Source organism: Symphalangus syndactylus, chromosome X (assembly GCF_028878055.3).
Source record: "Symphalangus syndactylus isolate Jambi chromosome X, NHGRI_mSymSyn1-v2.1_pri, whole genome shotgun sequence".
NCBI lineage: Eukaryota > Metazoa > Chordata > Mammalia > Primates > Hylobatidae > Symphalangus > Symphalangus syndactylus.
The window spans coordinates 114,484,607-114,497,707 of record NC_072447.2 but is presented as its reverse complement, the minus strand read 5'-3'; the positions used below and the strand labels follow the sequence as shown (position 1 = coordinate 114,497,707).

Here is a 13,101-nt window from a genome sequence, read left to right as displayed (position 1 = left end):
ATTCTTATAGATTTTCTATGTGGAAAATTATGTCCATTTGTGAATAGAAAGTTTTATTTTTTTACTTTCCAGCATATAGGCCTTTTATTTGTTCTTCTTACCCAATTTCATTGGCTAATATCTCCAGGAGTAGTGAAGCAGACATCCTTGTATAATTCCTGATCTTAGGGGTAAAGCAGTCTCTTGCCATTAAGTGTAATATTAGCTATAGGTTTTTTGTAGATGCCCTTTGTCAGGTTGAGGAAGTACTCATTCTAGTTTGCTGAGACTGTCTGTCATGAATGGATGTAGAATTTTGTCAAATGATTTTTTTTTTTTTGAGATGGAGTCTCGCTCTTTTGCCCAGGCTGGAGTGCAGTGGCACTATCTCGGCTCACTGCAAGTTCCGCCTCCTGGGTTCACGCCATTCTCCTGCCTCAGCCTCCCTAGTAGCTGGGACTACAGGTGCCCGCCACCACACCCGGCTAATTTTTTTTTGTATTTTTAGTAGAGACGGGGTTTCACCGTGTTAGCCAGGATGGTCTAGATCTCCTGACCTCGTGATTCGCCCACCTCGGCCTCCCAAAGTGCTGGGATTACAGGCATGAGCCACCACGCCCAGCCCAAATGATTTTTCTGCATCTATTGCAATGATTACATGATTTTCCTTCTTTGGTTTGTTGATATGGTGAATTACATTGATTGGATTTTGAATGTTGAACTAGCCTTGAATTTCCAGGATAAGCCCCACTTGCTCATAAAGTATTATCTTTTCTACATATTGTTAGATTTAGTTTGTTAAAATTTTGTGGGGAATTTTTGCATGTATGTTCTTAAGGGATGTTGGTCTGTAGTTTCTGTTCTTGTAATATATTTATCTGGTTTTGGTATCAGTGTAAAGCTTGCATTAAATATTCAGTTGGGAAGTATTCCCTCCTCTTCAGTTTTCTGGAAGGGTTTGGTAGAATGTTTGATAGAATTCACTGGTGGAGCCATCTGATTCTGGAATTTTCTTCGTAAGAAAGTTTTCAACTACAATTTAAATTCCTTTAAAATATATAGGACTATTCAGGTTAGCTATCTTTTTTTTTTTTTTTTTGAGACAGAGTCTTGCTCTGTTACCCAGGCTGGAGTGCAATGGTGCCATCTCAGCTCACTGCAACCTCTACCTCTCACGTTCAAGTGATTCTCCTGCCTCAGCCTCCCGAGTATGGGATTATAGGCACTCACCACCATGCCTGGCTAATTTTTGTATTTTTAATAGAGACGGGGTTTTACCATGTTGGCCAGGCTGGTCTTGAACTCCTGACCTCAGGTGATCCACCCACTTCGGCCTCCCAAAGTGCTGGGATTACAGGTGTGAGCCACCATGCCCAGTCTCAGGTTAGTTATCTCTTTTTGATTGAGCTTTGGTAATGTGTGTCTTTCAAAGAATTAATCCATTTTATGTTGTTTTAAGAATTAATCATTCTATGTTGTTAAACTAACTGGCATACAGTTATTCATGTTGTTCCCTTTTTACCCTTACCCTTTTAATGTCTGTAGTCAATGCAATGAAACCCTCTTTTTTGTCTCTAGTCTTAGTAATTTTTGTCTTCTCTCTTTTTATCTTTGTTAGTCTTGCTAGGGGTTTATCAATTTTATTGATCTTCCTAAAGATCCAGTTTTGGTCTCATTGATTTTTCCTTATTGATTTTCTGTCTTCAATTTCATTGATTCTGCTCTTTATTATTCTCTTATTTTTTTTCTTATTTTGTCCTACCTTTTCTAGTTTAAGATATTGATTTGAGACTTTTCTCCTTTTTGAATATAGATATTTAGTGATACGAATTTCCTTCTAAGTGCTTTTTTAGCTGAATCCCTAAATGATGTGCTGTGTTTTCATTTTCATTTAGTACAAAATACTTTCTAATTTCCCTTTTGATTTCTTCTTCAACCCACAGACTATTTATATGCTACCAGCTTCTTAAAAGTGGTTATCTTCCTGTGCTGTGATTATGTATAATTTTTCTTGCTTCTTTTCTATTGTTGCCCTTCTTGTGTGTTTGTGTATGTTTTCCAATTTTCTACATTGAGCATGTATTAGCTTTCTAATTAGAAAAAAGCCAATGAATATAAAATAACACTCTACATTTTATAGCACTTTATAATTTACAAAGTGCTTCATTTAATCCTCTAACATCCACTTGAGAAACATAATATTTCACAGATGTTGAAAAGGTTATCAGGGTTTGAGTGACTCACTCAATGAGGTTATCAGGGTTTGAGTGACTTACTCGATGTCACACAGATAGAGTAGGTTAGGACTAAAACCTAGATTTTCTGTCTCCCAGTTTATTGTTCTGAAGAAATTGAAAAGAAAGGTTTGAAAAATAAATTGGAATTCACCTTGTGGGTATTTGGAAAGATTCATAGAGGTTCTTTGAAGCAATCATTGATATGAGGCATCTATCTCAGTTTAGTTTTAATTTAGATCTCTGATTACTGGTGAGGTTGAACATCTTTTAATATTTATTCTCTGGTATCGTTTGGCTATGTCTCCACCCAAATCTCATCTTGAATTGTAACTCCCACAATTACCATATGTCATGGGAGAAACCTGGTGGGAGTTCAGTTATGGGGGTGGGTCTTTCCTGCACTGTTCTAATGATAGTGAATAAGTCCCACAAGATCTGATGGTTTTAAAAAAGGGAGTTTCCCTGCACAAGCTCTCTCCTCTCGAATGCTTCCATGTGAGATGTGCCTTTCACCTTCCACTATGATTGTGAGACCTCCCCAGCCACATAGAACTGTAAGTCCAATAAACCTCTTTCTTTTGTAAATTGCCCAGTTGCAGGTATGACTTTATCAGCAGCATGAAAATGGACTAATACATTGTCTGTTCCAATTTCTTCTTTTCTGACTTGCCTATTTCTGTACTTAGATTGTTTTTCTATTGGATTGGCTGGTCCTAATTGATTTGTATGATTAAAATATTCCAATACTAATATTTTGTTTACTACTTGTTCACAATATCTTCTCTTAGTTTCCTGCTTATCTGTTTTTATTATTTCAATTTTGATCATCAGGAAAATGTGCACTGGAGTGAGGAAAATTCGTGTGTTTGTTATAAGAGGAGTATTGCTTTATTTTGAGCTAGTATGATGAAAAGTGGGAGATAGAAGAGGATAGGATTAGAAGATAAACCACTTGATTTGGAAATTCAATTTACCAATCATTTGTCAGTTGCTTATACTTGCATATTGCCTATAATTGCTTATTGCCCACAGTGTACTAGGCCATGTGATGAATAGAGAGTAAAGAATAAATGTTACCTACTTTCAGGGACTCTGATGGAGAAATATAACATGTACAATATAACATGGTATGTGCTCAAGTGAACTGTGGTATAAGATAAGCTGTGGCTACCAAAATTTCTGTTCCAGCAAAGGAGAGTGAGTGGTTTGAGTTAGTTGGGAGTTGTATTCGTTAGGGTTCTCTAAAGGGACAGAACTAATAGGATGTATGTATACACGAAAGGGAGTTTATTAAGGAGAACTGACTCACACGATCACAAGGTGAAGCCCCATAATAGGCCGTTTGCAAGTTGAGGAGCAAAGAAGCCATTAGTGGCTCAGTCTGAGCCCCAAAACCTCAAAAGTAGGGAAGCCAACAGTGCAGCCTTCATTCTGTGACTGAAGGCCCGAGAGCCCCTGGCAAACCACTGGTATAAGTCCAAGTGTCCAAAAGCTGAAGAACTTGGAGTCTGATGTTCGAGGGCAGGAGGCATCCAGCATGGAAGAAATATGAAGGCCAGAAGACTCAGCAAGTCAGCTTCTTCCACCTTCTTCTACCTGCTTTTTCTAGCCTTGCTGGCAGCAAATTGGATGGTGCCCATCCAAATTGTGGGTAGGTCTTCCTCGCCCAGTCTACTGACTCAAATGTTAATCTCCTCTGGCCACACCCAAAAACACCCAGAGACACCCAGATACACCCAGATAGGATACACCCAGAAGGATACTTTGCATCCTTCAATCCAATCAAGTTGACACTTAATATTAACCATCACAGGAGTTGTTTATGCAAGAATTCTGTAAGTTGAATGAGAGCAGGGACTTTGTATAGAAATTTTAGTTCTTTTCGTCTGCAGCACTTAGCATATTGCTTGATAGTGCTCAAATATTTTTTTAATGATTGAGTGATGTTAACATGTGTAGGCAAAGCCAATCGTAGAGACCAAACACAATGCATAATCTATCATTCCTATACCACCAACAGCTCTGAGAATGTTCTCATACGTCCACATTTCAGACATTAGCTTGCATTTCCAAAGAAAGGGAACACAACCTTTTCAAGAAAAAGAACACACAATGTGTTCTCTTTATCATTATAACGGAGTAGTAGTTAAAATTTTGTATTGCTGACTATGGCCTTACAGTATAGTTTGAAATCAGGTAGCATGATGCTTCCAGATTTGTTCTTTTTGCTTAGTCCTGCTTTGGCTATGCGGGCTCTTTTTTGGTTCCATATGAATTTTAGAATTGTTTTTTCTAACTCTGTGAAGAATGAGTGTGGTATTTTGATGGAGATTGTGTTGAATTTGCTGATTGCTTTTGTCAGTATGGTCATTTTCACAATATTAATTCTACCTGTCCATGAACATGGGATGTGTTTCCATGTGTTTGTGTCATCTGTGATGTCTTTCAGCAGTGTTTTTAGTTTTCCTTGTAAAGGTCTTTCTACTCCTTTGTTAGATATATTCCTAAGTATTTTATTTTGTTTTATTTTATGTTATGTTATGTTATTTTATTTTATTTTATTTTATTGCATCCTTTGTAAAAGGGGTTGAGTTCTTGATTCTCCACTTGGTTGCTTTTGGTGTATAGAAGAGCTACTGATTTGTGTACATTTATCTTGTATGCAGAAACTTTGCTGAATTCTTTTATCAGTTTTAGGAGCTTTCTGGAAAACTCCTTAGGGTTTTCAAGGTAAACGATCATATTGTCAGCAAACTGGGACAGTTTGACTTCCTCTTTACCAATTTGGATGCCCTTTATTTCTTTCTCTTGTTTGATTGCTCTGGCTAGGACTTCCATTACTTTGTTGAAGAGGAGTGGTGAGAGTGGGCATCCTTGTCTTGCTCCAGTTCTCAGAGGGAATGCTTTCAACTTTTCCCCATTCAGTATTATGTTGGCTGAGTTTGTCATAGATGACTTTTATTACGTTAAGGTATGTCCTTTGTATGCCGATTTTGCTGAGGGTTTTAATCATAAAGGGATACTGGATTTTATCAAATACTTTTTCTGCATCTATTGAGATGATCATGTGATTTTTGTTTTTAATTCTGTTTATGTGGTGTACCACATTTATTGACTTACATATGTTAAACCATCCCTGCATCCCTGGTATGAAACCCACTGGATCATGGTGGATTGTCTTTTTGATAGGTTGTTGGATTCAGTTAGCTACAATTTTGTTAATGATTTTAGCATCTATGGTCATCAAGGATATTGGTCTGTAGTTTCCTTTTTTGGTTGTGTCCTTTCCTGGTTTTGGTATTAGGGTGATGCCGACTTCATAGAATGAATTAAGGAGGGTTCCTTCTTGCTCTATCTTGTGGAGTAGTGTCAAAAGGATTGGTACCAATTCTTCTTTGAATGTCTGGCAGAATTCTGCTGTGAATCCGCCTGGTCCTGGACTTTTTTTGTTGGTAATTTTTTAATTACCATTTCAATCTCACTGCTTGTTATTGGTTTGTTCAGGGTATCTAATTCTTCCTGATTTAAGTTAGGAGGGTTGTATTTTTCCAGGAATTTATCCATCTCTTCTAGGTTTCCTAGTTTATGTGTGTAAAAGTGTTCATAGTAGCCTTGAATGATCTTTTGTATTTCAATATTTGAAGATACTCCTGTTTCGTTTCTCATTGAGGTTATTTGAATTTTCTCTCTTTTCTTGGTTAATCTTGCTAATGGTTTATCGATTTTATTTATCTTTTCAAAGAACCAGCTTTTTGTTTCACTATCTTTTGTGTCTTTTTTTTGTTTCAATTTCATTTAGTTCTACTCTGATCTTGGTTATTTCCTTTCTTCTGCTGGGTTTGGGTTTGGTTTGTTCTTGTTTCTCTAGTTCCTTAGGTGTGACCTTAGATTGTCTGTTTGTGCTCTTTCAGACTTTTTGATGTAGGCATTTAGGGTTATGCACTTTCCTCTTAGCACTGCCTTAGCCTTATCCCAGAGATTTTGATAAGGTTCTGTCATTATTATCATTCAGTTTGAAGAATTTTTAAACTTCTATCTTGATTTCGTTTTTCACCCAATGCTCATGCGGGAGCAGGTTTTTTAATTTCCATGTATTTGCGTGGTTTTGAAGGTTCCTTTTGGAGTTGATTTCCAGTTTTATTCCACTGTGGTCTGAGAGAGTGCTTGATACAATTTCAATTTTCTTAAATTTATTGAGGCTTGTTTTATGACCTATCATATGGTCTATTTTGCAGAAAGTTCCATGCTCTGTTGAATAGAATGTGTATTCTGTGGTTGTTGGACGAAATATTCTGTATATATCTTGTAAGTCCATTTGTTCCAAGGTATAGTTTAAATCCATTGTTTCTTTGTTGACTTTGTGTCTTGATGATCTGTCTAATGCTGTCAGCGGAATATTGAAGTCCTCTACTATTACTGTGTTGCTGTCTATCTCATTTCTTAGGTCTGTTAGTAATTGTTTTATAAATTTGGGATCATGGTACTGGTATAAAAATAGGCATATAGACCAATGGAACAGAATAGAGAACCCAGAAATAAACCCAAATACTTACAGCCAACTGATCTTCAACAAAGCAAACAAAAACATAAATGTGGGGGTCCTTTTCAACAAATGGTGCTGGGATAATTGGCAAGCCACATGTAAGAGAATGAAACTGGATCCTCATCTCTCACCTTATACAAAAATCAACTCAAGATGGATTAAGGACTTAAACCTAAGACCTGAAACTATAAAAATTCTAGAAGATAACATTGGAAAAACCCTTCTAGACATTTATTGGGGAAACATGCCCCCAATATTTCAATGTAGGTTCTTTCTATTTTCCATAAGTGTCAACCGGCTGAGAAATAAAGAGAAAGAGAACAAAGAGAGGAATTTTACAGCTGGCCACTGGGGGTGACATCACATATCGGTAGGACCATGATGCCCACCTGAGCCACAAAACCAGCAAGTTTTATTAAGGATTTCAAAAGGGGAGGGGGTGCAGGAACAGGGAGTAGGTCACAAGATCACATGCTTCAAAGGACAAAAAGGAGAACAAAGATCACATGCTTCTGAGGAAACAGCACAAGGGCAAAATCAGAAACTCCTGATAAGGGTCCAACAAAGATCACAGGGCAAAGGGCAAAAGCAAGATCACAACTCAAAGGGCAAAAGCAGAATTACTGATAAGGGTCTATGTTCAGTGGTGCACTTATTGTCTTGATAAACATCTTAAACAACAGAAAACAGGGTTTGAGAGCAGAGAATCGGTCTGACCTCAAATTTCCCAGAGCTGGATTTTTCCCCACCCTAGTAAGCCTGAGGGTACTGCAGGAGACCAGGGCATATTTCAGTCCTTATCTCAACCGCATAAGACAGACACTCCCAGAGCGGCCATTTATAGACTTCTCCCCAGGACTGCATTCCTTTCCCAGAGTAATCCTTGCTAGGAAAATAATTTAGAGATATCTTCCCTACTTGCACGTCCGTTTATAGACTCTCTGCAAGAAGAAAAATATGGCTCTTTTTGCCCGACCCCGCAGGCAGTCAGACATTATGGTTGTCTTCCCTTGTTCCCTAAAATTGCTGTTATTCTGTTCAACGAGTGTAAGAAATTATGAAAGTATTGTTTGGGAACTGGTAAATGTCCATGAAATCTTCACAATTTATGTTCCTCTGCCATGGCTCCAGCCAGTCCCTCTGTTCAGGGTCCCTGACTTCCCGCAACAGACATTGGCTTAGACAAGGACTTCATGACCAAAAACCCAAAAGCAAATGCAATAAAAACAAAGATAAATAGCTGTGACCTAATTAAACTAAAGAGCTTTTGCATGGCAAAAGGAACAGTCAACAGAGTAAACAAACAACTCACAGAGTGGGAGAAAATCTTCACAATCTATACATCTGACAAAGGACTAATATCCAGAATTTACAATGAACAAATCAGTAAGAAAAAAAAATCCTATCAAAAAGTTGGCTAAGGACATGAATAGAGAATTCTGAAAAGAAGATATACAAATGCCCAACAAACATATGAAAAAAATGATCAACATCACTAAATATAAGGGAAATGCATATCAAAACCACAATGCAATACCACCATACTCCTTCAAGAATGACCATAATCAAAAAATGAAAAATCAGTAGATGTTGGTGTGGATGCAGGGAATGCAAACTAGTACATCTGCTATGGAAAACAGTGTGGAGATTCCTTAAATAATTAAAAGTAGAACTACCATTTGATCCAGCAATCCCACTGCTGGGTATCTATGCAGAGGAAAAGAAGTCATTATTCGAAAAAGATACTTGCACATGCATGTTTATAGCAGCACAATGCACAATTGCAAAATTGTAGAACCAACCCAAATGCCCATCAATCAATGAGTGGATAAAGAAACATCTATATCTATATCTATATCTATAGAGAGAGTCAGTATATATATATGTTTCTATTGATTATATATATATGTGTGTGTGTGTGTGTGTATATATATATGAATACTACTCAGCCATAAAAAGGAATTAATTAACAGCATTTGCAATGACCTGGATGAGATTGGAGACTATTATTCTAAGTGAAGTAACTCAGAAATGGAAACCAAACACTGTATGATCTCACTCATATATGGGAGCTAAGCTATGAGGATGCAAAGGCATAAGAATGATACAGTAGACTTTGGGCACCTGGGGGGAAGAGTGGGAGGGGGACGAGAGATAAAAGACAACAAATACGGTGCAGTGTATACTGCTAGGGTGATGGGTGCACCAGGATCTCACAAATCACCACTAAAGAACTTACTCATGTAACCAAATACCACCTGTATCCCAATAACTTATGGAAGAATAAAATTAAATTTAAAAAGATTTTGTACATCATTGTCAGACAAACCTGGGTTTGAGTCCCATCTCAGCTTCTTACTGGTTATGTGACTCTTGATTTTCCTTATCTATTAAATGAGACTAATAGTATTATCTACCATTGTGGTGAGGATCCAGTGAGCAAAGTATGTATAACACTAATCCCCTAATAGGAATTCTATAAATACTTGGTATGCCACTTTCCTTGATGTATAATAAAATGGATGGAACTTGTGATTGCTTTTGAATTTTGTGACGACTGATGTTTCCTAACAGGCATATTCTCCATCTCCTTCTTCACAGATTCAGAGACATATTGCATGTTTCAAGACAAGAAGTACAGAGTGGGTGAGAGATGGCATCCTTACCTGGAACCTTACGGGTTGGTTTACTGCGTGAACTGCATCTGCTCAGAGGTACAATCTCTCATGACATGATTTCCCAGTTTGCTCGTCAGCATGCAGAGAGGCTTTCAGTGCCCAAATGGCCAGGGACCGTGGGTGATAAAATCCTGAAAGAAAGTAAAGAAGCAGACCGATCGCACTGTCTCACACCTATAATCCCAGCACTTTGGGAGGCTGAGGCATGTGGATCACTTCAGCCCAGGAGTTCTTGACCAGCATGGGTAACATGGCAAAACCCCATCTCTACAAAAAGTACAAAAATTAGCTGGGCATGGTGGCACATGCCTGTTGTCCCAGCTAGTTGGGAAGCTGAGGTGGGAGAATCACTTGAGCTTGGGACTTCTAGGCTGAAGTGAACTGAGATTGTACCACTGCACTCCAGCATGGTTGACAGAACAAGACCCTATCTCATAAAATAAAAGAAGAAAGTAAGAAGACGATTGCAAGGAAAAATAAACATTTTCTGTCTTCTGTCCTCTCTTGCTTTTTGGCTTGATTTTCATGGGTTCTCTGAATATTTGCTATGGACAGATATTTATGATCTCTTAGCCTAATGATATAGGGCATGGTTAGAGAAGGCAGAAGAGCCTGATAGTGGGAGTCGAGGCAAAAGCTCAATGGAATGTTTAGATTGTAAGACAAAGTAGTTTTTGAAAATTATTTTAAGGCTGACCTTTAGGGAGAATATTAGGACAAATTATAAACTGGTTCATTGGGAGAGTGGATTCTGTGCTGTCTCAGCCGATAACTGTAATTAAGACTGAGTTTGTGAAACCTTGGCCTGTACCTCTTAAGGATTAGAGTTCCCTTGGCTTAGCCTTGGCTCCTGTCCGGACATTTAGAAAGGATTTTGGATGGCCTAAATGCCATCTTTGCAATAGATAAAGCAGGTTGTTCCATCTTCTTTCCATGGTCTTGACCCAGGAGCACAGCTGTGGTCCATCTTTCTCAACAAACCTCTGCCATTATATGTTAGGCTAGAGTTTCTTGTTGTTTGCACTACAGATATTTGGTTGGGGGCTGTCCTGTGCATTGTGGGATGTTAAGCAGTATCCCTGGCCTCTACCCATTAGACGACAAGAGCACCAACCCCAATCCTAATAACCAAAAATGTCTCCAGACATGGCCAAGTTGCCTGGGGAGCAAAAATCACCCCTGGTAGAGAAGCGGTGCACTAGGCTAATTGGAAAGGGAGGCCTTGTACTAGGCATTGAGAATTCTGAACTTACACAAATAATTTTCAAGACCAACTTCTTACTTGAGACCTTGTGTAAGGACTGCACCTCTTCCTTCATGCCCAGCTAGAGCAGGAACAATCACTTGCAAGCCTGATCCATTTACCATTTGAACATAATTTTGGGCTGTCAGAATTTTGAGCATGTGGAAACATAATTATCAGGTAACATCAGGCAGTATTAAGAGGCTAAGAGGTTCTAGAATAAAGACAGACCAAGTTTCCAACCCTGCCTCTGCCACTTATGAGCCACTGGACAAGTTACCTGACCTCTGATATTCGTTCATCTTCCTCTTTTTATAAATGGGATAATGATATTACCATTTCATACGGTTCTGGTAAGGATTAAATTTACAAATCCATTCAAATCATTTAAAACAATGCTTAGTCATGGTAAACATTCAAGAAATGTTAACAGCTGTTATTGTTATCGTTGTTGTCCTTATCGTTGTGGTTATCATCATCATCATTATTATTATTAATCTATTAACTCTAGAACAGAATTCAGTATATAGCATTAATGAGGATTTAGTTTAGACCTCAGCTGGGAGGTGTGGTTTCTGATGTGCTTCAGTGATCTCAATTCAAGATCATACCACCTGCCTCTGAGGAGTGTGATACATGAGGAGCTTCTGTGGTGTTGCCAAATGCAACACTCCAAAAAAAATTATTCTAGAAAGTACACAAGAAAAGGAAAAGGTTGTGATAAGGCAATTCCAATTTGGATAAAAGAAGACTACCTCTTTAAATGGTTAGGGCATGTATTAAATAGATCATTTGGGGATTGATTAACTGCCTGGGATGGCCTGATTTTGTCGGATTCTTGACGTGACACATTTCGACACACTGGAGATGGACAGCTAACCATTGGGAGCTGAGGCTTTGATGTCTGCAAGGCAGTCAAAATGTTAAAATGATCCCAATGCCAACAGCTCAAGCACAAGGCATCTTCTATTTCTATATCCTCTTCACTACTTTCTTCCCCCACAACAGCCTGACAAATACAAGTAGCCCTTGCTGCAAATGATTTATGGATGGAAAATGTAAATGAAAAATTTATTTCCAGAGTATGTCTTTGTTCTAGAAATGGTTGTGAGCCGTCAGAGCGAGGGATCTTGTAATTGTAAATCAGGCAGGGACCCAGTCGCCCCACCCAGGCATACTACCTAATCAGCTGAATTCCAAACTCTAGCTCGTTCTCAGAAGAATTTTGGCTAAAAAGGAAATGAGAAGAATCACTCGGCTCACTGGGCCAAGGCAGAGTTATATGGAATCCAGGATCCATCTGCTAGGGATGCCTCCTTGCCCAGGGCTGGGTAGCAGCTCAGGGGACCCATTGCTCATTGTGTCTCTCATGTTATTGGACAGGTGATTATGACATCAGAGTAGGTTCTTGGAAAAGATATGCAGCTAGAGCTGGGGAATGGTAGAAATGCCACGGAGCCAGGCCAGAAGAAGCCTCTTACAGTTAATGGGAAGCTTTGAAAATTGGAGGAGTGGTGATCTCAGCCTTAGAAAAATATGCCAATAAACTATCAACCAACCCAGCACAGGTGCTGGTGATGAGAAAAGGAAAGAAAATGTTGAATGCATTCAGCTTCTTGGGAATGCATTATTCACTGCCTGGGTGAGTCCCTGCATGACTGTTTCCCAAACTGGCTTGATCCCAGCGACCTTTGAAAGACATTTATTTTTTCTCATTGCCTTCTCTTTTTCAGAATGGGAATGTGCTTTGCAGCCGAGTCAGATGTCCAAATGTTCATTGCCTTTCTCCTGTGCATATTCCTCATCTGTGCTGCCCTCGCTGCCCAGGTAAAGCAATTTGTCTCTTTCTTTCCTAGCTGTGGTTCTCCATTTCCCTCTTCACCTAACTCAACTCATCTCCATAATTCCCCAGAAGGGAAACCTCCAGACAGATAACAATAGGAACCTTTAGGCAGTCCAAACTGGCCTCTAAATACTTTTTATAGCCCAAATGGGGTACATTCTAGGCTCTAATAAGTTATTGGGTATCCAGTAACAGATTTTTATTGAGCTTTTAATCATTTGAAGGTGGGTGTCAATCAGAGATGGAAATTGTGGCCCAGAGATTTTCTGCTATAAGCAGCCTCTTCCTGCCATGGGCAGCAGGCACCAGGAGAGTTGCAGCATGGCAGCATGTGTCTTATACAATTAGTGCTGGAATTACATCCGAGCATAGCTTCTAAATTATGAGGGGACCGTTCATAAATCAAAGGAGCTGACCCAGTGAGGTTTATGACAGTATAAAGCTGCCTGCCTGCTGAATAGTCACCTCCTCCAGACTGCAGTTATTATGTACACATTGTTAAGTGTAATTCTAGGGGGCAGCCAGTCAGAGACTTTTTCACAAAGCTGTTAGGATGTCTACTTTCACGATTTGCAGCT

At 38.9% G+C, this 13,101-nt stretch overlaps 1 protein-coding gene across 9 annotated transcripts in view; it reads left to right on the top strand.

Annotated features, from left to right (window-relative positions):
• CHRDL1 (chordin like 1) overlaps window positions 1–13,101 on the top strand; it is a 122,245-nt gene that overhangs the window by 24,159 nt on the left and 84,985 nt on the right. For all 9 annotated transcript variants that reach the window (XM_055268615.2, XM_055268612.2, XM_055268607.2 and 6 more), the window contains exons 3-4: window positions 9,361–9,473; window positions 12,414–12,507. In XM_055268615.2, coding sequence (XP_055124590.1) covers window positions 9,361–9,473; window positions 12,414–12,507 — 207 coding nt within the window. The remainder of the gene's footprint in view (window positions 1–9,360; window positions 9,474–12,413; window positions 12,508–13,101) is intronic.